The 25,320-nt window shown below is 48.8% G+C and overlaps 9 protein-coding genes across 9 annotated transcripts; 6 read left to right on the top strand and 3 right to left on the bottom strand.

Annotated features, from left to right (window-relative positions):
- Nucleotides 1–590: 590 nt before the first annotated feature.
- Nucleotides 591–921, bottom strand: N7462_000168 (protein PET117; the record flags this gene model as incomplete). The annotated part of the gene is made up of 2 exons (XM_057071894.1): nt 591–764; nt 826–921. The coding sequence occupies 2 exons, from the start codon at nt 919–921 to the stop codon at nt 591–593; spliced, it is 270 nt and encodes an 89-aa protein (XP_056938424.1).
- A 272-nt stretch (nt 922–1,193) lies between these two features.
- Nucleotides 1,194–1,861, top strand: N7462_000167 (uncharacterized protein; the record flags this gene model as incomplete). Its single annotated transcript, XM_057071893.1, has 6 exons — nt 1,194–1,196; nt 1,262–1,300; nt 1,356–1,389; nt 1,456–1,464; nt 1,527–1,627; nt 1,688–1,861. The coding sequence occupies 6 exons, from the start codon at nt 1,194–1,196 to the stop codon at nt 1,859–1,861; spliced, it is 360 nt and encodes a 119-aa protein (XP_056938423.1).
- Nucleotides 1,862–2,988: 1,127 nt separating this feature from the next.
- Nucleotides 2,989–4,470, top strand: N7462_000166 (triglyceride lipase; the record flags this gene model as incomplete). The annotated part of the gene is made up of 9 exons (XM_057071892.1): nt 2,989–3,190; nt 3,253–3,493; nt 3,556–3,565; nt 3,618–3,619; nt 3,679–3,767; nt 3,822–3,860; nt 3,922–4,051; nt 4,105–4,376; nt 4,445–4,470. 9 exons carry the CDS (start codon nt 2,989–2,991, stop codon nt 4,468–4,470), a joined length of 1,011 nt encoding a protein of 336 aa, XP_056938422.1.
- A 1,354-nt stretch (nt 4,471–5,824) lies between these two features.
- Nucleotides 5,825–7,936, top strand: N7462_000165 (arrestin (or S-antigen), N-terminal domain protein; the record flags this gene model as incomplete). The annotated part of the gene is made up of 5 exons (XM_057071891.1): nt 5,825–6,037; nt 6,124–6,243; nt 6,311–6,523; nt 6,598–7,170; nt 7,226–7,936. 5 exons carry the CDS (start codon nt 5,825–5,827, stop codon nt 7,934–7,936), a joined length of 1,830 nt encoding a protein of 609 aa, XP_056938421.1.
- An 899-nt stretch (nt 7,937–8,835) lies between these two features.
- Nucleotides 8,836–12,831, top strand: N7462_000164 (uncharacterized protein; the record flags this gene model as incomplete). Its single annotated transcript, XM_057071890.1, has 3 exons — nt 8,836–9,185; nt 9,274–11,562; nt 11,616–12,831. The coding sequence occupies 3 exons, from the start codon at nt 8,836–8,838 to the stop codon at nt 12,829–12,831; spliced, it is 3,855 nt and encodes a 1,284-aa protein (XP_056938420.1).
- Nucleotides 12,832–13,387: 556 nt separating this feature from the next.
- On the bottom strand, nt 13,388–17,249 carry N7462_000163 (DNA-directed RNA polymerase II subunit RPB2; the record flags this gene model as incomplete). Its single annotated transcript, XM_057071889.1, has 2 exons — nt 13,388–13,550; nt 13,642–17,249. The coding sequence occupies 2 exons, from the start codon at nt 17,247–17,249 to the stop codon at nt 13,388–13,390; spliced, it is 3,771 nt and encodes a 1,256-aa protein (XP_056938419.1).
- A 1,311-nt stretch (nt 17,250–18,560) lies between these two features.
- Nucleotides 18,561–20,831, bottom strand: N7462_000162 (beta-catenin-like protein 1; the record flags this gene model as incomplete). The annotated part of the gene is made up of 10 exons (XM_057071888.1): nt 18,561–18,643; nt 18,706–18,823; nt 18,880–19,164; nt 19,214–19,728; nt 19,780–19,873; nt 19,932–20,166; nt 20,227–20,333; nt 20,398–20,633; nt 20,693–20,747; nt 20,805–20,831. 10 exons carry the CDS (start codon nt 20,829–20,831, stop codon nt 18,561–18,563), a joined length of 1,755 nt encoding a protein of 584 aa, XP_056938418.1.
- A 336-nt stretch (nt 20,832–21,167) lies between these two features.
- Nucleotides 21,168–21,474, top strand: N7462_000161 (uncharacterized protein; the record flags this gene model as incomplete). Its single annotated transcript, XM_057071887.1, has 3 exons — nt 21,168–21,287; nt 21,355–21,404; nt 21,468–21,474. The coding sequence occupies 3 exons, from the start codon at nt 21,168–21,170 to the stop codon at nt 21,472–21,474; spliced, it is 177 nt and encodes a 58-aa protein (XP_056938417.1).
- Nucleotides 21,475–22,840: 1,366 nt separating this feature from the next.
- On the top strand, nt 22,841–25,293 carry N7462_000160 (transcription factor domain-containing protein; the record flags this gene model as incomplete). Its single annotated transcript, XM_057071886.1, has 2 exons — nt 22,841–23,452; nt 23,515–25,293. The coding sequence occupies 2 exons, from the start codon at nt 22,841–22,843 to the stop codon at nt 25,291–25,293; spliced, it is 2,391 nt and encodes a 796-aa protein (XP_056938416.1).
- Between the last annotated feature and the right edge of the window lie 27 nt (nt 25,294–25,320).

Genomic DNA, 25,320 nt, shown 5'->3' with positions numbered 1-25,320 from the left:
GGCGGTCAGCCAGCAATGATATAATCTGCTTTTCTGCCTATTCAACATGTGATCCTTTTGAAGCTAAGTAATGCATGAAGTGAGCGGATATTTGTCAATCTGTAATATGTCTTTCCGTGCATTTTCAGACGAAGAAAATCTCAATTGCCTTAAAGTCGCTACGGTGAGCCAAAGGGCTTGTTTATTACTGCTGAAAAAGATGCCACATGTTGCTTAGATTTGAAAAGTAGCAAATTTCCACCACAGGACGAGAAGTGTATCTAGGTCTTCACTGATAAGGGGATGCTGTGTACATGTCTTTTCAAGAGTCAATATTTCTAGACAGGATGTGCGCATTTTTCGTGGGGATAGAGAACCCCGTTGATCTATTTTGGAGAGACGAGTTTTGGATGAAATATAATACATCAGGGTATATCGTACACAACATCTTTATACAACAAAATGAGGTTTCCCAGGCATCATGATATCTGAAGCTGCCGGTAAGGAAATAATCTCGGCGACTAAAGATGCAATTGCCCACAATGAGGCATTTGAGGTCAAAAGCACCTGCATCAAACGGCGAGGCAGTCCACATTAACAAGCCATCTTTCTTATGTTCCTGAATTTGCGTTGTTTCCACTTGAATTCGAATCATCGGTAGTGCTGTGAACGGTCTGAAGTTTGAGGTATTCCTTTTCGAGGGCCTTTTGCATCTCGAAATCGGCCTGTCGCTCCCGTCGGATACGTTGCTTTTCCATATCTCGCTCCACTCCTCTATGCATGGCCTAATAGCGATATCAAACAATCAGCATCAACCTGGGTTTCACATTTAGCACCAACACATACCGCTCTGTCTTGTTCTTGAGCCCAGTGCACAAAATAGACAATGCCCGCGGTGCCCAGGCCGGTGGCGGCCAGGGTCAGCTTGGATGCCCGGGACATGGGAAATAAACAGGTACTTAGGGCACAAAAAACGGCCTACCCCAGAAAATGAGAATGCCAATTGGAGAGAAGACGATCCTGGAACTTCTAAAAGGTCAAAATGCTGGATGATTATCGGGTTATCGCCCGAGCGGTGTTGGGTGGCAGTATGGCCCCACCGCCTTGGGGGGCCATGCGTGGCTGATCAAGCTCCAAGCTCCGATACCCCGACATCTCGTTATCACTCTTGTCACTTCTTTGTTCATCACATCCGAGAGGGTTCTTGAGCAAATATGGTGAGTTTGGTATTTATTCTTTTTCATTCTTTGTGATCAAATGCTGACTACCGTTTGATTTCTAGTCGGCCCAGAACTCCGCGGGCATCCAGACCCTCCTCGATGTACGTTCCAACTGAGCGAAGCGCTGAAGATCAACCATACTGACAACCTTCACAGGCTGAGAGAGAGGCTCAGAAGATTGTTCAGCAAGGTAACTGACTCCCTTGAGGCCCTACACTAAGCGCTCTCCTTCGCTGACTGATTGAATCATCTGCAGCCCGAGAATGTACGAGACCTGAGATCCCCCCACCCAGTTGCGCATCAACCTAATCCAGATCCCCACTACAGACCGCACCAAGCGCATAAGGGACGCAAAGTCAGAGGCACAAAAGGAGATTGAAGAATACCGCAACTCTAAGGAAGAAGAATTCAAGAAGTTCGAAGCTGAGGTGGGGCACATCACTCGGGATTGTTGGCAAACAACCTACTAACATGGTTTTGCTATCTAGCACTCGAGCGGATTCAAAACGGCTGAGGAGGATGCTGGAAAGGAAGCCGAGGAGAAACTCAAAGAGATCCAGGCTGCCGGCAAACAGCAGGGCGACAAAGTCGTGGACGATCTGATTAGGGCGACTACCGATGTGAAGCCTCAGGTGCCAGAGAAGATTGTTGCTCAGGCATAGAAGCTGGCTATTTTGCATTCTGCTGTTATTTTACTTCGGTTTTTCCTAGAAAGATGCGCTTTCGTGGCCTTCCATCGATATCCAATGTTCGGGGAATATGAGTCTCTTTGTTACTGAGCTGAACTGCATAGTGTTGAAACTTGAAAAGATGCCAGTGCTGATAGACATATTTTACCACGTCAAGACGTGAAGAATCTCTGTCTGTAGGGATGTTATTTACCTTCCTAGGATACGCTATCCATGGAAGGCAATGTAGCGGTTCAGTCGATCACCAATCATGACACCTTCGTTTCCCTGTGATATGAAGATTCCGGCAATATTAAAAGATTTGAAATACTCGGCATTTTTTAATGAAATGGGCCTGGTGTATAAGTGATCCTCAGTAAGAACCAAATCATTATGAGTATATGTATATCGGTTCGAAGCGAGTGCAGAAAGTACGGCTGCTTCCCCTTGAGCAATCTCATAAACTATTCTCCGTGGACAGAGGAGCCTGCCCTTTTAAGTCACGTAGTTTGCCTGGTTTTATCTGATTGGAACTTTTGCTGACCAACTTCATCAGCATCATGTGGGCAGTATCATGGGTATTTTTCAATGTCCATTATGTCATGAAAGGTATGGTAAAGAGTAAGTCTCAGTGGAACTGAAAGGTTTTTGTAATTATCAAAGCTTCTCTTGATATGAAAAAATGTCGAATGCCTCGGCGTAGTTCCAAACCGTGTAAATGGAAGTGCCAATACATTTCTTTCAGCATTCAAAACATTTTATTTATATATAAATTTTTGCTGTTTTTAATCTGCGAGTTTCATTGTGCACTGGCTGACGACACGTTGTAAAGACCAGGGAATTAAGGTGGGAGTAGGCACGAGCACCTCCTAGCTCGTTCATGCTCAGCCTAATGGCAGTAAAAGAAAATGGCAAAGCTAAACATTCTTATGGGAATGCAGATCAATTGATTTTTTTTAAATTTCAAGAGTGGTGATTTTCCTCTATACCCCGGCCACTCGAAAACTAAATGACCGTTATTAAGTGACGTAGAATTTGGGGTGCCCATTTCGGTAGCGTCGCCCCGCCCCACTGGGACATCAATCATACAACCGCATTGCACGCGAAAGCTTCAAGGCACGATGGGAGGAACCATGGCTGCTGCCGCCCGGGTATTAAAAAAACCAATTTTTGATTGTTCTACCTTTCCATCACTTGACTATGCGCCTTTTCGAACATTCCACGCGTCGCCTCGCAGCGGTCCGAAGCCCTTCCTCGAGCCGCGCTTAGAGGACCACGGACGGGTTATTCACGACCAATACTCTGTTCTCAGAGACCAGTACGGTCAGTTTTATTTGATTCTTATCACATATTTTAAGGTTCTTCTGACTCTTTCTGCTTCACAGATGTCCCAAAGCACCCAGTGGTATTGGCACATGGCCTCCTCGGCTTCGACGAGCTGCGCCTTGCTGGTCGCTATTTCCCAGGTGTTCGGTACTGGCGTGGCATTAAGGAAGCTCTTACTGCGCAGGGTGTTGAGGTCATTACCGCTACGGTTCCTCCTTCAGCATCGATCGAAGAGCGGGCAGAAGCCCTATTGCAGGATATCGAAACTGGAGCCCGAGGAAAGGATGTCAACATCATCGCGTATGTTTGCCGCCTGAAGGTTCCTCAGTCATTAAACTAACATTTCACTTGAATCTTAAAAGTCATAGCATGGTAAGTTATAACGAGTGGTCTTTTAGATATTGCAGAACTAATTAGTGAACAGGGGTAAGATGTCAAGCCTTATACTTCTTCTTCCCTACAAGTACTGATAGAAAATCCAACAGAGGTCTTGATTCCCGATACATGATTAGTCGTCTTCGACTGCAGAAGTTCAAAGTGCTATCGCTGACCACTATCGCAACACCACACCGAGGTGAGTATGTTCCGTCGCCCATTCTGCTTTTGATAGCCATTTGACAAACAATAGGCTCCGCTGTTGCCGATTATGTCTTTGATCAAATTGGAGGTTAGTTGACATTTTCTCATTGAGGAACCTTGCAGGAGAAAGCTCATTCAAGTGATTTTAGCCGATCGCCTGCCGCAAATCTACTACACCCTCGACAAACTGAGCGTGGAAACGGGTGCGTTTGCGCAGCTGACTCGGAAGTACATGTCCGAAAAATTCAATCCTCATGTTCCAGACATGGATGATGTTCAGTATGTGGTGACTCACTGTTTGTTACCTTTCTTGCAGATTCTTATCTCGTTAGGTATTTCTCCTACGGTGCCGCAGTCGAGCCCAGTGTCTGGTCAGTTTTCCGCCTGTCCCACCGAATCCTCGCCGAGGCAGAGGGCCCTAATGATGGGCTTGTCAGCGTCGCAAGCAGTCAGTGGGGAGGTGAGGCGGGATACAAGGGGACCCTGGTAGGGGTCAGCCACCTTGACCTGATCAACTGGACCAACCGACTCAAGTGGCTAGCCAGTGAGGTGACAGGCAATCCACGGAAATTTAACGCCATCGCCTTCTATTTGGATATTGCAGGTATGTTTGAAAGAGACAAGTCTCATTTCAGATCTTGGATGATGATACTAATGCTTCCACTTCCCCAGATATGCTAGCCAAGGAGGGCCTTTAAGCATTGGGCAGCAACTGCATCTTGGATACCTGCAATTGTCACGATGAGTCACGATGATCAAAGCTGTATTATTATCTACTTTATACCATCCTTATAATTCATTTGTTATTGCTCTCCGAAATATGCCTCTTAATATACCTTTAAACATTTACGCTGGCCCTCATATTAAACATTCTGACCCTGAGCAGTTAACTAGTACACTTTCTTACAATCCTTGTATAAAGTGAGATTTTAAGATTTCCTTTTTGTATTCTCATTAACATTGTTTCTTCTACATTCATTTTACTCTGCGATCACTTTGTATTCAAGAAGGGGGGTATGCATAGGGAGAAATTTTTTAAACAAGCAAAGGCACAGCTATCTATGCCATTGTATTTGTGCACAAATATCAATGTAAATGAGAATACAAGTAAACACGATAAATTTGAGTGACATTATTGTGGTCTATCCATTATTCTCATTCTCTGTTCTCTATTTCTATTTCAGGTGTGTGTAGAGCAAGGATCGTCACTCCTTGCGGCAACGAGTTCTAATGCACAGACCCAATCTTCTTTACAAATCCAACTACTTTGAGCTCCTTCTAGATTTAGCTGTCGGATGCTTGTAGCTACTTCAATTTCATTCCATGGGACAGTGTATTAATTCTATGCCCAATTCTATGCCCTCTCAAAGGACAAGTGAGGCGCAATTATCCTTGGGAGGCTGAGCGCTTGGTATCCGTAGAACCATACAGTTGAGAAATTCTGGTGCCTGGCCCCCAAGCTTACTTCAAATCTGGATTTCAGAACAGTGGTTTATGATTTGGGGTTCCAACTATTTTTAAAAAGATGCCTGGTGTTTGAGATCATGCGACGATTGGGTCGGAGGGCTAGATACCTCCGGGCACTTGCGACCATATTACTCTAGATGAACCATGGTAACTGCTCAGATCCCTGCAGAATGAACAGGTCATTACCAACCCCAGTGGCTTAGCCTAGCGGCTATAAGGAGGCGCAGCTAGGATTTCCTTGGGAATAGAGTATTGAACATTAGATTACTGAAGTTAAGAGTATCGAAGTCTTAAACACCTTAGATCTATAACTAGGTGTTCAAAGCGTTGGGAATCACAGGTGGAGTGTTTGCAGTCCGATCGGTGGATCGCCCGAACAAACGTCATTCCGGTTCCCCTCGCATTTAATCGTTCTTCCTCCCCCATCTGACTTCCCATCCTGCCTACTCCACTTTGCCTCTCCTCCAAGAGATATTGGAGATCAGATTCCGCTATCCACTCGGTCGCTTGATTCCGATCGATGCACAAACCCCGCTTGATCGACCTCGGGAGCGAACATCTAAGCCCGGCAGGGCCTTCGTCGCCATGTCCGCAAAAATCTTGCTGGATAGTCGGCACACTCACTACACAAATCTAGACTTTCTCTCCGGCACAGTGGTCCTCAATCTCCCGACAGAAACTGCAATTGGAGGTATTCAAGTCAAACTAGAGGGCGTCAGCAAAACCCGGCTTTCCGGTCCCCGATACCCACAGAATGTGAACTCGGAGAAGAAGCGAACCGAGTTGGAGGTGCACAAGGTACGGGAGCCTTTGGGAATAGGAGCTACGGATACTCATGTCCAGCCTCCTTTCTGACTTGAGCAATGGATTGATTGGGGTTCCAGATTTTATACAAAGTCGCGACCGTCTTTCCATCTCTCGCCGTCCTGGAAATGCAATCGGGCACGTCGCCAACCTCCTATACTTTTGCCGCCGGATCCTACGAATACCCTTTCCACTTTAAAGTCAGTTTCCTCGCAATATGGACTATGATACACTTGTGCGAGATTCCGTCTACTAATTTCACCCTAGTTACCATTCAACAATGCCTGCAATACCCACAACAGCATGCGGACCAACCTCGTCACAAACGGATTGAGGGTCGAGATGGCTCGCGATACCAATCGCCATGTGAAGAAAACTCTCCCTCCCTCTTTACACGGCTTCCCCGGCATGGCGGAGATTGAATATTTCGTGAAGGTCACCGTCATCCGGCCGCAATTTTACAAAGAGAACATTCGAGCGGTAGGCATCATCCCTGCAAGACTGCCCCTCGGGGTTATCGTGAAAGCCAGAAACCATCTAATGGCTGTTTTTAGATTGTTCCTTTGAATTTCCTGCCCATTGAGCCCCCAAGGACCGGGAACCCAAGCGAGGAAACGTACGCTCGACGCCAGCACCAGTTCCCAAATGTTCAGAATAATGGACAACGTAAGAAGAATATCTTCTCGCGTGGTACTAACCCATTCCGTGACACTGATTCTGAACCCCCGCGGGTATCGGCGGACGCTCGACTTCCAAGTCCCTCGATTCTCACCTGCAATGAGCCCGTACCTCTACGGCTTGTACTGAAGAGGCTGACAGATTCGCAGGAAACCATATTCCTGCAAATGCTTCAGATCGAACTTCTTTCATACACAAAAATTCTGGCACATGATCTCAACCGGACCGAAAGCAGTTCCTGGGTTCTTCTGAGCCGTAGCAACATGGGCATGGCATTAGGACGACCTGGCGATCCCACTGGTACCCACTGGTACATCGACCCGGCTTTGTGGAATAAAATTCCCCTTCCGAGCTCAGTCGCGCCATCATTTGAAACATGCAACATTGAGAGGTCATACGAGCTTGAAGTGCGCATTGGGCTGACCCACGGTACACCTGGAAATATGAAGGTACGTTTCCACTGTCTTTTCTGTCATTCTGCTTGCTGACTGGCCTTCTCTGTAGCCCCAAATCATCATTCTTCCCCTAAGAATGCCAGTCAAGGTCTACTCTGGAATCGCACCCCCACAGGCCCTTCTCGATGCTATGGCAGCAGCTGCATTAAAGCCTTCTCCTTCGAAGCCAACAGCTCAGCCTCCCTGGGCTCCGACCAGTGATGATAATCGGCCCCCGATGCCTCCAAGGCCTAGTGGAACAGTTCCAGAGTATTCAAATGGTGGATACGACGAGGCGCCACCAAGCTATGAGGACGCTATGGCAGAAAACTTGAGCCCAGTAGATGGACCACGCCGCGAGTATCACCCACCAGATGCCTCTTCTTCCCGGAGTACTCTGGAATCTGGAGCTGATTCCAAATCCTCAGCCGAAGCGGTATGGCTCCGTGAAGCTGGCCCTGTAGGTGAAGGCTCCATGGCTTCCCCAAGTCGTGAGGGTCGGTCTTCCTCCGAGTCTTTCGATATGCTGCCTGCGACCCCACCCGAGTCCAATTCCGGATCTCCACCGGCGTCCCCTGTCAGACGCTCTCAAAGTATGATGAAGGTCCCGCGGGACCCAGCTGCCGAAGAAAGCCCACCGGTCTATCAGCCTGTCGCGGAGAGCCATCTACACGCGTCAAATACCGTACAACGTCAGCCCTCGCGGAACAACCTACGCCCTATGAATCTCGGTGTTCCTACCCGCAAACCAGTTCCGCAAAGCCCCAACAGACAAACCTGAATTTGAGCAGCAGTCATGTTCCCTTGAGCGGGGATAGTTCTATTTCTCAGCCTGTGCTGTGGGACAAATAAGATACCGGGAGTATCACATTCGGAATTCAGAAATTACACTCTTCAATGGTGTTTCTTCGCCGGTTTTTGACTTTATTTCAACACATGGTCGGCACATGTCTCCCACCTCTTCTCTCCCACCTCTTCAATTGGTTGACCCAAATGGACCACAAATAATCTTTAATCTTACTGCGGCTTGCATCCTTGATACCCCTTTCTATGATTATTTCAATCCTCTGCCATACATTTTGGATACTGCATGATCTTTCGCGTTCGGCAGAGCTGGTCATTGTCTTTTTCTGCATACCAGAATTGTTATAGGTAGTCTGTTCTTTCTACTTTCTATACTTTCTAAAGGGCGCGTTCCTTCAATAGATCTCTGTTGAGGTGTCAAATACTTGCGGTAATTATAACTTTCTTTTCTATTCTAGTTTATTTGGTATTTGTCTTTTTGCAAATTACAATGGATGGTATGAATCTTAAAGTATGAAGAAGGGAAGTCTGGCTATGTATGGCCGTACGCTAGTCCAAATCTAGTTAGAGTATTCTCCGCGCTTCGAGCTCTTCGGAGCTGCACGTTTTCCTGCCTCACCGATCAAGACTCCCTCCGCCGTCAGGAATCTACTATGAACTTTTCTTACCTAAAAGCCTCCTAGGATCCGATCGCGTATTCCTCGGTCGAAATTTCTTAATTTTCTTTACCCAACCTGCAGCTTCATCCAGCCCCTGGAAGTCTCGAAGGCAAAAAAAAACAGTACGCGCAAATCGAGACCACAATTTCCACCCACATACCACCTCTCTCTAGCACCCCACCCGCCTCGATGATTTAGTCTGAAAATTCGCGTCAATATGCGCCTACACCTCGTTATCTCGCGCCACGGCCTCCCGGTCACGCGCATTTTGTGGACAACGGGCTTGTCGTCTGCGTTGCCCGAATATGGCACGCCGCGCCCAGCCTCGGCGTCGATGATTGCGTCGTCCCGGACCCCGAATGCTGCCTTTCCGGCCGGCGGTTACACTATCGCGCAGCTACTAGAGGATGTCAATGAAGTTGTTCCGCTGGAGACGGAGCCAACCATGTTCGACCCGGAGTTCAGTGGCCAGTGGGGACTGGAAGACTACGTGGTTGAAGTCGGCGGGTCGGAGTGCCTGCACTTTATGGACGTGGATGGGCTACTGCGGGAAGGAGATGAAGTTGTGTATGTGCTCCTTTTAAATTCGAGTTGTTTGCTGTTGTTTTGGCTTGCGCGAACTTGAACAGAGTGCTAACTCTTAGGCACATTATAGCATTCGAGCTCTGCAGCTGGCGGATCTCCGGGCACGGCGGCTGTGCGGTCGTCACCAAATTACCGCTGATGGTAAACATCTGATCGACGGTGTTCCTTTCGGCCTGCCATTTTTGAAACGCACGACGTCTAGTCGACCTGCGATTACCATTCCTCCGCGGAAGAAACGGCGCACGCTTTTCTCGGGCTGGGAGCAGGGACCGGACCTTGGCCACGAAGATGGTAGGGTCGATGCGGATGAAGAAGGCGATGGAGAATGGCTGCCTCCAGGAGACACCGGCTTTGGCAAGGAACTTTCGATTATGCCCCCAGAGCATGAAGTCTCTGATATAGGCACAGTCATTCGACACCCTGTCAACTATTCTGATGATACGGACAGCGATATTGGAGGGTCTGATATTGAGGAGGATGAGCTTGAAAATGAGCTTCAAGCCCTTAAAGAGGATTTTGAAGAATCTGCATCCCAGTTCATCGACATCCGGAGACAGGGACAGGTGTGCTCTGGGCCTTCATTACGCTCCAGCTCTGTGGCCAAACGACCATCCTCGGCGGACACTCAGCGTAGAAGCTCATTAGCCGGTGCATCTTCTCTTTCTAGCAAACGATCTCGTGGCGAAGACACCTCGCCAAGAACTTCGAAAGCTGTGCGATTTAATAAAGAACAAGGCGTGCCAGCAGCTGTGGAATCGGTGCGATCTGAAGAAATCGTGGGTGCTACATCAGAGTCCGATTCAGATTCAGATTCCGGTTCTGACTCGGACTCGGACTCCGCATCTTCGTCATCTGCCGACTCGAGCGAAGCATCATCAGACAGCGACTCATCAGGCGATGAAGCCGCAGCTCCTTCATCATCCGCTGACTCGGATGATTCCAGCTCAGAAGATTCATCTTCGGAATCAGAGAGAGAACAAGCCCCACCCAAAGTTTCAGAGAAAACACGTATGTCTCTCATCGTCAACCCCCCGGGTGAGGGATCCATACGAACCAAGAAAAGCAATCATCGCTTCAAACTCCGTCGTCGCCTCTCTAAGCTCAAGGAGCTCGGAGTCCTCCCCGAGGAGGCAGACTTCGCAGCGCTTCGCGCGTGGGAAGAAGCTAACGGAGGCTTTCACATTGACGAGTCAAGTATCATATCAGCCGCGCCCATGAGCAAAGCACAGAAGAAAGAACAAGAGCAGCGTGAATTCGAAGCCAAGCGACAGAAGCTGCTTCGAGATCTCGCAAGTGGTGGCGTTGATATTGATGAGGCTTCAGAGAAGGAGAATGTGCCCCCTCAGCCTGAGGCTGCAGCTGCGGTTGAAAAGACTGTCACGGAGGAGCTTGTTGAGGAAAAGAGCCCCGGAGTTGAACGCGCTGATCGACGAACTTTGGACATCGCTAGCTCTCGACGACTTCTCTTTGGGTCTTTAGGTCTTCGTACGCCAAAAACCAAGGAGGACGAAGAAGCTACACGAAGAAAGTTGGCTGCACAGGCTAGCACGGTGCACTCTCGCAGGAAGACTGTGGAGAGGCAGCCGGCGGAGGCAGAAGAGGAAAATGACGAAGATGAAAGCTGGGAAAACAAGCTTGTTATCAAAGCTACGGAGTGTTTGTATGATGATATCCAGATGACCGGGCCACCTTTCCCCTTCGAGCAGCGCTGGGACGAGGAGGCGAACGCAGCGATCGGCCAGTTAAAGGGTTGGGGCAAGAAGCGAAAGCGCAAGCAACGAATTCAGGTCTACCACGAGGATGAGGACCAGGATGAGTATCAAGATGGCACCGGTGCTTACGAAAACAACGCTCCTCTCAACTATGATGATGCAGAGTATGGAGTTTGGAACGACGCCGAGGATGAGGAAAACTATGAAGACCATTTACCCTCGACGGAAGACCTCCCTACCATCCCCAATGATCTGAGTACTGTGGCAGATTTGCTTGAGTGTGAAGCGAAGGTTGGGGCAATCATCGCATTCCGGCAGCTTGATATGTCCAAAGCAACAAACTGGCAGCCCCGGATGTCTGAGTATCGAGTGGCAGAGGTACATGAAGTCCTTGGGAATGGCATAATGAACGTTCGACTTGCGGTACGTGACCGACGACCAAAGGCAGATCTACATGACCCGGAGGACGACGGACCGCGACTATACGACAAGTTTGAGATGCCCGGAATGGACGAGGAGGACGACGATGGCTACCGAGAGCTCGCTTTTGCGGAACTCAACGAACCGAAGCTTCTTCGGCCCGCGCCGTGGGTTATTGATGCCGATACGGAGGACAAGGATAAAGACAGTGCTCAAGAAAATAGCATGTCAGTGAATTGATCTTGAGTTGGTTGTTTCAATACGCTCACATCGTCCAAAGTGTCTCCGTAGTCGAGGACTCCATGCCAAATCCCCAGCCAAGCTCGCCACCGCCTCCTCTTGACATGGACCTCGATGAAACCACGTATGTCACCATCGATGACACGACATTCGTCACTCTCGTTACGGCTGCTAGTCGTCCACAGTCGCCGAATGAGGCTCAGGCTAGAGCCCCTGTTATTCCATCCATACAATTTCCTGCCCGAGAGAATTTTCAACGAACTCAAGGCCAAGATCCCGATGACGAACATAGCGATAGGCCTGCTATTCCTTCTCCATCTTTCTCTGGGTTCCATTCTGCTCGGTCGTCTCCTGGCACACGGCTAGGCTCTCATTACAATCTGGAGGCTGAGGAAGCTAACTTAGATGGCCGAACTCTTATCGAGGAACCATCTATGCTCGTTGAAAATTCCAATCAAGACATGTCGGCACTCTCCTTTTTGTCCGCCAATCAATCCATCTTAGACATGGCCGAAGACAGCCATCAGCATGATCGCCAAGTTGTGGACGAGCTTCCTGCTACGGAGTTCGGAGCCAACGATTCACTCATATCCGTGGTTCACAATCCGCTCGGGTCTGATTCAAACAACCCGTCGCCTTCCAGGAGTATTGTTGAAGAGAGCCCCGGTGCACGAAAGGCAAGCCCACCGAAGCCTCCCGTCTCATGGGGAAGTAGTTTGGGTATGTTGCAAAGTGACCAACAGGAGCTGGACAACACAGACCAAGAAAAAGACGAGGGAGATGATCATCGAAAAGATGACCTCGAAGATCTTGATCCTTTGGTCCATAGCGACCAGAGTCACCATCTCTCTCCACAGCGGTCCCCATCTCACTCTAGCTCCCGCTCCTCGCGCAAGCCATCCAGAAACGCACAACCTCTCCATCCCAAAGCAGAGTCTTTGTTCGACTACGACTCGCCTGGGGCATCAATCCGCTCCAAACTCCGCATCTCCCACTCCCGGCGCAACCAATCCCAAACATCCGAAATCATCGACCTCACTCAAAGTCCACTACCAGATACCAGCGAGCAAAATCTTCCGCCGCAGCCCAGCAACTCTGGCTGGATTGCTGAGCCAGCTGCTGACGGCGACGTCCTGCCCCAGTCCTCGGAGTCGCACACCCGCAAATCAGGCAAAATACAGCGTATGGCAGAGGTCAGTATTGGTCCTCAGACGAGTCAGAAGAAGAAGAAAAGGCGGTCGTCACGGAAGTTCTAGACACCAGGTGAACGCTAGTCGTTTCCTTTAATCTACAGCCAAGAGCACATCGTGCATCTTTTTTTCTTTCTTTTTCTTTCCTTTTTCTATGTATCTATCTATCAGGCAGGCGTTGCTGTCACGGACATCCTACATTCTTTCAATCTTGCTGTCGAATTTCTATATCGCATATCCTCAAGACGATGTAGCTTACGCCATGGTAAATTCTCTAGATTAAGGGAACATCATACTAGTGATGGGGATAATGCAAATAGTCGTAGACAGATCCCTTCGTAAGAAAGCTAATGGACAAACACGAGGCCAAACTCACATACACTCATCAAAACCTTATTGTATTTACTCTTACTTGGAAGAAAACAGTGAACGTACACACAAAGCTTTATGATTTGAACTATGTATCACCAGATGATGGGAAAGGGGGCAAAAGATAGGATAAGATGGCGAATAAAACCCTCCGGACGCCGCGACAGAAGCGCCCAAGCGGACGGCACATTTTTCGAGCAAATCATTAAAATACAAGATAATGGGAATGGAGAAAGGCTTGCAAAATGTACTCTTACCGCACCGAGACGCCGGAACGGTTGGTAAACATCCGAGCGGCAATGTTCATCGAGGCCAGCTCTTGGAACAGAAGCTTGGCGGCGTAGGGGATGTGGACTTGTGAGATGCGATGCTTGTTATTGCACAGGCGGCACTCGAAGAGACCCTTCTTGAGTTTGCTGTACACGCGGGCGTTGTTAGTATTGTGTTGATATCGATACCGAACAGTGAACAGATATTAGAAAAGAAAGGGGGGGGGGGGGGACTCACGCAATCGGGGTCATTAAGCCACAGTCGTCGCAAATATGGACACGGAAAGGGTCAGATACGTCGAACAGACGCTCCTTTAAGAAAGCACTGGCACCGTGGGCGATCATACAATCGCGCTCCATCTCTCCGAATCGCAGACCACCATCACGAGCACGACCTTCCACAGGTTGACGGGTCAGAATCTGAGTTGGTCCACGGGCACGGGCGTGGATCTTGTCGTCGACCATGTGACGCAAACGCTGGTAATACGTTGGGCCCAAGAATACCTGCGCCACCAGCTTGCGGCCGGTGTGGCCATTGTACATGACCTCGAATCCACGAGACTGGTAGCCGTGTTCACGCAGCAGTCGGGAGACTGAGTCAACAGTCACGTCGGTGAAGGGGGTAGCATCACCTTCGAAGCCACGGAGTGCCGACACTTTACTAAGCTGACACTCGATCAAATGGGCAATAGTCATACGAGACGGAATTGCGTGCGGGTTAATGATCAGGTCAGGCACAACACCTTCCCGAGTGAAGGGCATGTCCTCTTGTCGGTAAGTGATACCAATGGTACCCTTCTGTCCGTGACGAGACGCGAATTTATCGCCAATCTGGGGAACCTTGGTGGTACGCATGCGGACCTTGACGAATTTGAGGTCATCACTGCCAGTGGAAATCAACACTTGGTCCACAATACCATTCTCCGTGCTTCGCAGAGGGGTTGAGACATCAACCTTGGTGTGAGCCTTGGTGCGCTGTCCTAGTTCCTCGGCATCGGGTGCCAAAGGAGCGGTCTTGCCGATAATGATGTCTTCTCCGGAGACGCGAACACCCGGAGCCACGATACCATCTGCGTCAATCTTTTCGTAGGTGCCCTTTCGCATACCAATGGTGTCGGACCGCATGGGCTTCTCAAATCGCTCAACGACTGTCAAGCCCACCTTTTTCTCAGAGTCTGTATATGTACGATAGAAAAGACTGCGGAACAAGCCACGATCGATGCTGCTTTGGTTCATAATGACGGAATCTTCTTGGTTGTAACCAGAGTAACAAGCGATTGCGACAATTGCGTTTTGACCAGCAGGGAGTTCACGGAAACGCAAGAACTCCATCGACCGGGTAGTGGCCAGGGGCTTCTGAGGGTAGTAAAGAATGTTTGCCATAGTCTCCATACGCTGTGCGAAGTTGGTCAAGAACACTCCCATAGCCTGTTTACCCATTGCAGACTGATATGTGTTACGAGGTGACTGGTTGTGATCTGGGAAGGGAATGATACTGGCACAAACACCCAGAATCATACTTGGGTGAATTTCGCAGTGCGTCCAGGTGTGTGCCCGTTGGCTCAGAATGGAGCGGACTCGCTTGTTGGGATCATTGGTCTCCTCCTCTGGCAGCGCATAGCCAGCTTGAAGTTGCTTGGAGATTTCCAAGTCTTCGGGTGTCATCACAATCATAATCGTTTCCTCTTCCTCCGCATCCACAATTTCCACAGCTCCTGATCTCACCAGTCCTTCCCATCCGAAATAGCGTTCCCGGCGTTCTTCTGGGTCTAGGTCTGGCGGCAAATCCTTGTCTTGTTCTAGACTGCGAATGTGGTCCTTGTTGAGAACCAATGATCCAGCATTCCGGCTCTTAGGATCATTATCCACCACGAACAAGGGGCGACACACTCGTCCGGCGTCGGTGAAAATCTTGAATTCTCGCTCACGAATATCACGAATCAGACTGACCTCAGGAGAAATCAGGTTTCGTCGACGCAAAGATTGCATGGTGCTGACGAGGTGGGAAGGATCACGGTGGATACCAACCCAGACACCGTTCACAAACACCTTGGTAGCATTCGGTGTGACTTGAGGCTCAAATTCTTCGAGGACTTCCATGTTGCGGTTGATCATGAAATCGATGATGGGCTCACTGGGTGTACCGACAGTAATATAGCACATGAGTGCCAAATTCTTGACGAGACCACAAGCTTGACCTTCAGGAGTTTCAGCAGGACACACCAGGCCCCAGTGAGTATTATGAAGTTGGCGCGGCTTGGCAATCTTGCCATCTCGGCCAATGGGCGTATTGGTACGGCGCAAGTGAGATAAGGTAGAGGCATAGGTATAACGACTGAGCACTTGAGACACACCAGCCTTGGCGCTAGCGGCCTTCTTCTGTTCACCCCAGTTACCCGTTGCCAAGGCATACTTCAGACCACCAGTCAGGGTGATGGACTTGAGGCCAACATTGAGATAAATTTCGTTATTAGACTCAACACGCTGTTGCACGTAGCGCTGCAGGTCACGGGTGACACGAGTGAAAAGAACACGGAAAAGGTTGGCAAGAAGGGGCCCAGCCAAGTCCAAACGCTTCTTTCCGAAGTGATCACGGTCGTCAACATCGCGGCGGCCAAGAGCACATTGCAGCAGTCGGTGCACCATGTAACCCAGGAAAAAGGCTTTTCGAGTTTCACTGCCCTCGGTTTGCGAAATATGCGGTAACAGTTCTTTCTGCATAATTTCGCGTGCATAACGCACACGTCGCTCATGGTTGAGGTTGGCCTGCGAAGAACCACGCTTGGCGATGAAATCGAGAGCAACCTCTCGGTCCTGAATAACAAAGCCCTCCTCAATACACGGCTTCAGCATCTCTAACATGGGGGTATCATTGCGGTCATAGCAAATGTGGTTGAGAATATCCTCATCAGACACAACGCCTAGGGCACGGAAGACAACAACAATCGGAATTTCGGTCTTGACGTATGGGAGGGTGGAACGAATGGTAGGGCCGAATCCGCCCTTGGCACTGTCACCCTTGGCAAAAAGACCGATTGAGAGCTGGGAAAGAAGACGCGATCCTTTCTCTACGGCACTGCGAATTTCCGCAACATAAGGTGTTTTGGTTGGAGCGGCCTTCTTGAAGACCTGCACAATGTTTCCAGCACTTCGCTCTTGCGCAATGAGAACTTTTTCACTGCCGTTGATGATGAAGTAACCGCCAGAATCGTACGGGCATTCATTCCAGGCATAAAGTGATTGCTCATTCAGGTCCTTCAGAATACAGTACTTGGACTTGAGCATGATGGGCATCTTGCCAATGAATACCGTTTCCTCCTTCATCTGCTCTGGCGCAAATTCTTTCTGCTCCCATTGAAGGTATGCTCCACGGTTCTTTCGGTCCTCATCAACCTCACCAGCCTCGTCATCATCTGGATCAGCCACTTGACGTTCCCTGCCTTCCATAATCTTTTTCGTGATACCCAGGTACAGCGGGCTCGCATAGGTAAGGTTTCGCAGACGGGCTTCTTGTGGCAACATGATCGTAGTCGCTCCGTCGCCTTCAGTGACGGAGGGTCGGGAAAGCATGACAGTACCAAATTTGAGCTCGTAACGACGGACGACCACGGGGTCGACTTCATCTTCGGACGGCGGGAGGGTCTGGTCGAGAACCACTTGTCCTTGTTCCTCCACTAATTCCTGCATAGTCGATGAAATGAACTCATCGAAGGAGTCCAGCTGCTGAGACACGAGACCCTTCGTGTCGAAAAAAGAAGAGATCACTGTCCAGCAGTCTTCGGATGTGATTCCCTCATCGCCATCATCGTAGAACTCGTCCTCGTAGGCGTCATCGTAGTCGGCCATGGTTAAAAATCCTGTGAGTTCCCCTCACACGTTCGATAAACGAAAGAAAGAGAGACTGATCCGCGGAGAGCGCAGTGAGGGCGCGTCGACGGCCGAGAAAGGCAGTGACCGAGAGAATCACCCAACGCGCTGCGACACCCACCTGTCAGTGACTGGCGAGAAGACTTTTTTGGCGGTCGTCACAGACAAGGAAGGAAGGGCGACCTGAGGAGCTCGGTGGGATGAAAGCAGATCTCCCAGCGGTGGCAGGATGAAGGGACTGATCTCCAAGGATCTTGATGCTTCGGCGCCGCCGAAATACACTAGTCCCGATAAGGTAATCCATCATCACGTGAAACACGTGATGATGTCTTGGACGAGTCCTCCGAACAATTCATCACTTCAAGTTAATGTTATTTTGTTTATGGGAAAAATTCCAGGCCTGATGGATTCCTGTTCCATTGAATGCTAGGTTAGTTATATTGACACAAGGCTACTTTTGGGTAATGATCTGTAGGCAACTCCTGTCCTCTCATGCCTTCTAATTCTGCATAGGTAATTTTGTAGTTGGGAAGCTTACAAGTTTATCATGGCTACAGAGGTTGATTACTATGATATAGAATCCGCAAACATGAACCACAGTGCTACCTAGAGTCCTGCTGAATTTTATTAGCATAGGGAAATGTTGCGGTCTTGGCGGATATCAATATATATCTCGCAGTATTTACTTCAACTTTCCATTCACGATTAAATTCAAACATGGCTAGTTTTTGATGGTACTATCACAGATTGCAAACTCAAGAAATCAACCACAAATTGATTGTTGCTCTCTACAAATCAATGCGCTATGAATGTTGGTGTTTTGCCCCGCAGAATGTCGGCCCCGAGTGACAAGGCCATCCACCGCTACAAAAGCACAGCCACTTTAAACCCCTGTCTTCTAATTTATAAAGAATTATGGGACTGCAAAAATCGTAGAGAAAGGTTTCCTGGAAGTATTTTCATCCAACATGGAAGACGGCAGGTTCTTACCCTAAGGATCCATTACTTGCATTTGGCATACTTCTCGATTTGTCATGCAATCAGGCCTTGCTAGAATCGTAGAGGAATCTCTTCGAGATTCAATTCGATAGGAAATTTGTTGGGAACGAAGTACGCTCGACTCAATTACAAATTTCAGCGATGAGATACTCTATCATACTCTCATCACAGTGATGTCCGAAGGCAAGTTCTCTTTAATATTAATGGATTTTGGACCGGGTTAGAGGCCCAGCCTTACGGCTTATATAATGTACATGTATGGTGTGATCATATCTTATTGGTAGAATAGCTTCACAGGAACTGGAGTAAGGTGCTAAGCATATCCTTAAAGTCCTTTTGTTTAGCTTCCTCCTCAACAATACCTTCCAGTTGTTCTACAGAAGTCAGAAGTCAGAATAATAAACACTGCTTATATAGAAGATGGCAGAAAACTTACCTTCCAGAGTAGCGCGGACCAAGGATAGGTCTTCATCCCGGTCAGCTAACAGAGAAGTGACCTTTTTCTTTGCCCCGTCATCCTCGGCAACTAACCATGCCAGAATGATATCAATTGTCTGTTCAGTCTGTTTAGTGACAGGCTAGGTCTTAGAAATAGAAACGGGATGCATACCTGCAGGGAGAAGAGCCCGGCATCGAAGCGGCGAGACAGCCATTCGCCAGCCATCAATTCTCGATCCTCCTCTGTAAGACCCCTGCGTTCTTTCTCGATAGCTTGCTCAACAGGAGATAGTCTTGCAGCATATTCCCGTCGCAGTTTGATGAGCTTTTCAATCTTCTCATAGTCTTTCTCCATGAATTTGGCCAATGTCCTGATACGTGGCGCGGAACCGCCAGGAAGAAGCCGAAGGAGCGAAGCAAAAATGCCCAACAGATGCTCGATATTCTGACTTTCTTGCTTCATGATGTAAGTCGTGTGCCTCATGATACGAAAATGTTGATCATACCTTTTTCATGAACATCCCAAAAATGGTCCTGAGGCCGGCCGCTTCAATCAAGTGCTCGCATGCCGGACCACCACCAACCCCTCCAAGGGCATGATCAAGAACTCGAAGAGCTCGTGGCTTGCTGAACTTGCTCTCTTTGAGCATGATCTGTGCCAGCTCAATGCCTTCCGCCTCGATGAACTTCTCCTTACCCAAGTCCTCATCCACGAGGCAAACTAGGGAGTCAAACAAGTTCTCCACAAATTCTTCTTCATCGGAGTCCTTCTCGGGATCTCGTTTACGATATTGACTGAGAATTTGGAGGAGCGTATCGATCCCCTCAAGCCCAACAAACTTCTCTCGGTTTTTCGAAGAGGATTGAAGGAGAATAGCAAGGATTTCTGCAGCATACTGCTTATTTTGAGTCACAGGTGATTCCTTTTTCTGGATACGAGACAAGATCCATGGCAAGATCGAGGCATCCTGCCCAATTTTCTCTGCCAGTGACGTCTGGGAGGATAGATTTTCCAAAACGTCTAGAGTTAAGATTAGTAATTAGTAAATAGCATTATCCGAAATGGACTCACTGAGAACATAGTAGACACCAGCTCTGTCAGTTTCCACATTCTCGTCAAACCGGGAAAGGTTCTGAGTCAACAGTTCGATAAGATCGGCGTCCATCTTGTACTTGTCAGCCCGCTCTCTGTATAGTTTCCGATAAGCACCATTTCAAACATACCAAAGCATTGACCAGGCTGTCCCACTGTTCCTGCTCAGCCTCCACATCCTCATCGGTCAGCTCGCTGATTATTTGGATAACACCAATCGAGATATCCGCATTCTCGTGCGAAAGTAACGACACCAGCGAGCCTACACAGCCCATTTTTGCGAACTCTTCGTAAAGGTCGGAATGCTCCGACAAGATCGATAAGCCCTTGATCTCAGTGTCAAGGTCGGCCTCCGAAACCATGAACCTGCAACCCAGTCAGCATGGACAAACCAGAGCTATCCAGCAATACCAAGGCTTTACACACTTCTTAGGATCATTCTCAAATTTTGCCCGTAATTCTGAGTTCTTGGAAATCTTCTTCTCGAAGTTCAGAGCGAAACGGCGTACCCAAGCGGTGTCGAAATTCTCCGGCTGTTCGAGCGAAGGGCTGTCAGCTTGCGAACCTCAATATTGGACTCCAAATTAGGGTTCATACAGCAGTTTCCTCTCCCTCCTGTTCGTCAATATAAGACATTGCCTGAGCGGTCTTTTGTTCCATTCCCCCGCCAAAGAAGCGACCCTCTTCGTCATCTGGTGCATCTTCGTCGAAATCCGGGGGCAATTCGGGCCCTGCTTCTCCATCTTCGGAAAAATCATCTTCTACCATAGCCTCTTTGCCTTTCGATCTTACATCGCCATTGGAATCTAGCTTAGCAGCTTTGTATAGCTCATCTTCAATCTTGTGTTAGCGCGGTGTTGTGGAGATGCTTGCAGGCGGTAGAAGAGCATACTGGGGTCTTGGACAGGCTCAAACTTGCGCTTAGAGCTGCCAGAGGAGATTGGCTTCTGCTAGAATGTTAAATCTTCTGAAACAATTCCCCTGGGAGCACCAGCAGTACTCACTTTGAAGAGGTCGTCGACGCTTGTCATGGCTGCGGCAAACGCACTGGAGCTGGCGAGCGCTGGTAGAACAAGACCACTGCGTGGACTCAATATTAAACAGATCAATAAGAAGAAGCAAATATTCTGGGAGCACTGCACGCCAGCACTCAAGGAACGGCTTGATTTTAGTTAAGTCGCAGTCGCGTTCACCAGCTGTTGCGCGGCGCAAAAGATATACGGTCGCCGTAGAGCACCAAAGACGCAGTGACGCCAAGTGATTCAAGTGGTTCCGGCGGCCGCAGATTTCTCGACTCTCCGATCACTTCACACTCAACCTCACTATCCATTTCTCCTGTCCCACAGCCACTCCCAACTTCTTTCACAATGGCTCCCAAGCGCGTTGCTGTCTCCTCTGGCCCCCAGAAGGGCTTCCTGACCACCATCTATGATGAGGCCACCAACCCCGAGAACACCACCATTGTTCGAAGCCTCTTGGTCTTCGGTGTATGTTTTCTACGCCACATCTTGAATAATAATGCAATTCATGATCTAATATCGCTTTTTCTTTTAGGCCGGTGTTGCATTCCTCCACAGCAGCCTCGGCGAGCTCCTGCTGCCTCCGTAAGTTGAACAGGTCCGAGTTCCGACACAAGCTGGCCCTCGACTAATCTGATCTGCTTGCAGTATGTAAAACCATTTCCGCCTCCAAAATTCATCCGCTCGACTCGAATCGTTTTCTCCGCACTCCGCGAAAGCATACTGGCGTCGATCAAGGGGATAGGTTGTATGGACATTGCTCGCTCGATACCATTCTGAATCCCTCTGTATAATAGTCTGTTAGAAGGGCATGCATCAAACCATCAATGATGTTTTGCCCCGTTGATTTGTTATGAATACCAAATATTTTGATACTTTCTCTATCGATTTGATTTGGTGCGATTAGCCATACTTCAAACACCGAGGACCACGTAGCAAAGTCGTGGATAGCGAACGCAGTATCAAGCATCTAGGATTGGGTGATCTGCTGAAATGCTCCTCATTTTATTTGAAATATGAAAAAAATCAATTCGAATGGCACCCTTGTAGCTGGCATGGATTGTGAAGTGCAGCTGCACTGCGCGCACCACCCCTACAATAGCCCCTTGGCTGCTGTCAGAGGAACTAATTTGATGTTGAGAGGTGTATCGCGTACTATCCCGTGTGCCCTGTGTTTAATGTTCTGGGCTCTGTCTCCCATTTTGAAAGCAAAAGAAGAACTCGGACAAGAAATGGAACCAAGGCTAGAATCTTGTGAAAAATGAATCTGTTGTGCAATGGGTTGAAGAAAAAAAGAACACTTGGTCCTGACTGTTTCCTGGTCGACAATTCAAGCATTCCTGAGCCAAGCTGTATCATAGGTTTATCGTCCTCTGACTGTCAAGGACATGTATTAAGTTGAGACTAGAGAACCCGTTATCAAGTGTGTAGAAACTTAATTTTGATGAAACGTGAGGAATATTTCGAGAAGAGTGTCTGGAATTGGATTTATTATTTCCTTTCAAGATTGACATAGATTTTTATTAAGATAAAAGATCAACCACCAGCAAGAAAACGGAGGATCTCCTCAAATTCAATTCATGCAGGGAATATTGTAAAATCAAATCGAAGCAGGCTGAAGTGATTAGTACTCAATTAGCTGCTCAAGAAGGCGACAGGGAACAGGAAGTGAAGATTAAGCAATCTAACATTGGACTCTGAGGACTGTGACCTCTTGTCAAGTCCCACCGAACTTGAATGGGACCTTTCGACAAAGCTGCACTACAATTAGCGTAGGATTAACCGTAAATGCTAAATACTTGGACACTCGTGACCGTCAAACCCGCTATCCAATCCCACATCAGCCTCCGCAAAATCACCCCCCACATTTTCCCCCGGTTCCCGATCACCGCCTTTCCCCTGCCAGAGCTAAACGTAGTACAAACTCTCCTCCCGGTCTTCTGCATGCCGATCGTATCAAATCCTCCAGCAACTGGAAACTTTTGCATTACCAAAAGCTGTCAAATACAGATGGCTACTAAATGAGCCTGGCGATGGCTTTATCTCCAAAAAGCAACGCGCTGGCGCTGAAGCGCACGCTGCAGAACGCAGATCATCGCCACGAGCGCTCATCTAAGCGACATTATCTCGGAGGTCACGAGGAGCAGACACCATGGCTCTATGAGACCAAGCCACTCAATGGCTGGCGCTCTCTCGGCGATCCGGCAGTGCAAAACTCGTTACCGCTGGCGAACATGGTGTCTGCTGTTCAGGACTTGATTGACCCGGATTTTGATCCGTTGACTGCTATTTTGGATGACGAGCCTCGTTTCTTGAAACCGTTAGCAGATCGCATCGCGCCAGAGGACTTGGAGTTTTTACGTTTTCGAGGTGCGCTTTCGATTCCCGAGAGTGGTCTGCGAAACGAGCTCTTGCGGTCTTATATCCTATGGGTACACAGTTTCATGCCGGTACTCAACCTCCAGGATTTTTTGCGTTGTGTCGCAGAGAACGACCCGGAAGGAAATGTTAGCGTGCTGCTTTTTCAGGCAGTGATGTTCGTGGGGACGGCATTTATTGATCTCAAGCATCTGCAAGATGCAGGATACTCGACTCGAAAGAGCGCGCGCAATGCCTTTTTTACCCGGCTCAGGGTAGGTTTTTCAAACCATTTGAGCAGGCGGGAAATATTATGCTAATTTTGCAAATTGTGCAGCTACTCTATTCCTTTGATTGCGAAGAAGATCGCATCGTAATTCTCCAAACGCTCCTTTTGATGACCTACTGGTCAGATCCCGAGAACAGTCCACAGCGTGATATCTGGGATTGGATCGGAGTATGCAACACACAGGCACACTCTATCGGACTGAACAAAGATCCTTCAGCTGGCGATATGGATATCAAGACGAGACGGTTGCGCACTCGACTCTGGTGGTGCTTATACTCGCGAGACCGGCTCATCGCCATGGGGATGCGCCGACCACTGCAAGTGAATGAAGGAACAAGCAATGTTCCTATGTTAAGATCAGAAGACTTTGATTTTGAGCCTTTTTCGCCTTCGGCTGTGGCCCTCTTCCGTTGTCGTCAGCTTGAAGACGTGTCGCATCAAAAACGTCTAGCGACCATGTTCATCGAAAAGGTAAAGCTTTGCCAGTGTATTGGCAGAGTTCTATTTGCACAGTATGCTCCTTCACAGCGCCAATTTGGAACAACTGATCGGACCACCGTTACCTTGATTCCACGACAGGCGTCAGAATCGGAGTTTACTCGATGCAGTCAGAAGCTTGACTCGTGGCTTAGTGCACTTCCTAAAGATGCCCAATTTATCCCGGCTTCCAGGAGCAATTTTCGTGATGGTGAAGATGTTCTGCTTCTCCACGGCGCTATGCTTCGCATGCTATACCATGCCACCACCAGTGCCCTACACCGTCCGTGGGCAGCTCATTCCAAGGACCAGTCAAAGTCCCGTACGGAGTGGCGTAAGATTGCTCGCACGAAAATGCATGATGCTGCGGCGGGTATCACGCACATTATCCAAGGCCTTAACCAACTCAATCTCACGCGGTTCCTTCCACAGTCCGGCGTGACTGTGATTCTCCCAGCTGCGGTAGCGCACCTATCAAACTCTATGTCCGATAATCCTGCAGTCCGCGAGAGTAGCATCTATAACTTTCACCGCTGCATTCAAGTGTTGCATTGCCTGAAAGACATGTACCCCGCTGCCAATGTCGAGTTTGCCAACCTTGAAGCTGCCATCAAGATGCAGAGTGGCAATTGCAACTCCAATACGTTCTTCCAAATCATGCAATACGATTTCAACGCCCCCGCCTCACCTTTCAATGCCAACACAGACGTACGAAAACCGAGCAGTGCGGATTCTATCACTGCCGCCCATTCCATTCGCCAACTGGAAGACAAATCCGTGACTCCAGCCGAAACTCCGGGCTCTCGGTCCGGGACATCGTCCACCGCATCAGACACGCAGCGGCAACGCCAGTCCACCTCCGAGACAGCTCAAAATACCTCTTCTACTCCTCTAAATTCAACCAATCCATCTCACCGCCCTTTCCCCAACGACTTCGATGACCACTTCATGGCAACAGACTCCTCCAGCAACGCCGATAACCCCTTCAGTTTCCTCGACATTGACTTTGACACCTTCCCAAATGTCGCTGGATCCGACCCCAAATCCCTCAACATTCCCTCAAATCAAGGCCTTGACAGCATAGACTGGACACAAGCCTTATTTCAAGGAACTTCTCTACCGGATCTGGAAAATTCAAATTCTTTCGAGACCCAGCGACGAACACAAGGCATGTCACATAACTCACAGAGCGGGCAGGACCAAGAGCAGGATCTCTTTGCGTTTGCACTGAAAGATGATATCGAGGGAGAATCTCATTTAAGCAGCCATTCATCTGGGCATGTTAACGGTAATATCACTGGTGATTTGGATCGGGATCTTGGGTTTCAGACTGGCGACGAGGGATTCTAAAGTTATTGCCTGGCGCACTTATGAATG

Source organism: Penicillium macrosclerotiorum, assembly GCF_028827735.1.
Source record: "Penicillium macrosclerotiorum strain IBT 26536 chromosome Unknown utg000001l_segment0_segment0, whole genome shotgun sequence".
In the NCBI taxonomy this organism is placed as follows: Eukaryota; Fungi; Ascomycota; class Eurotiomycetes; order Eurotiales; family Aspergillaceae; genus Penicillium; species Penicillium macrosclerotiorum.
The sequence above is the reverse complement of the archived record's forward strand: the minus strand, read 5'-3'. Positions and strand labels throughout refer to the sequence as shown.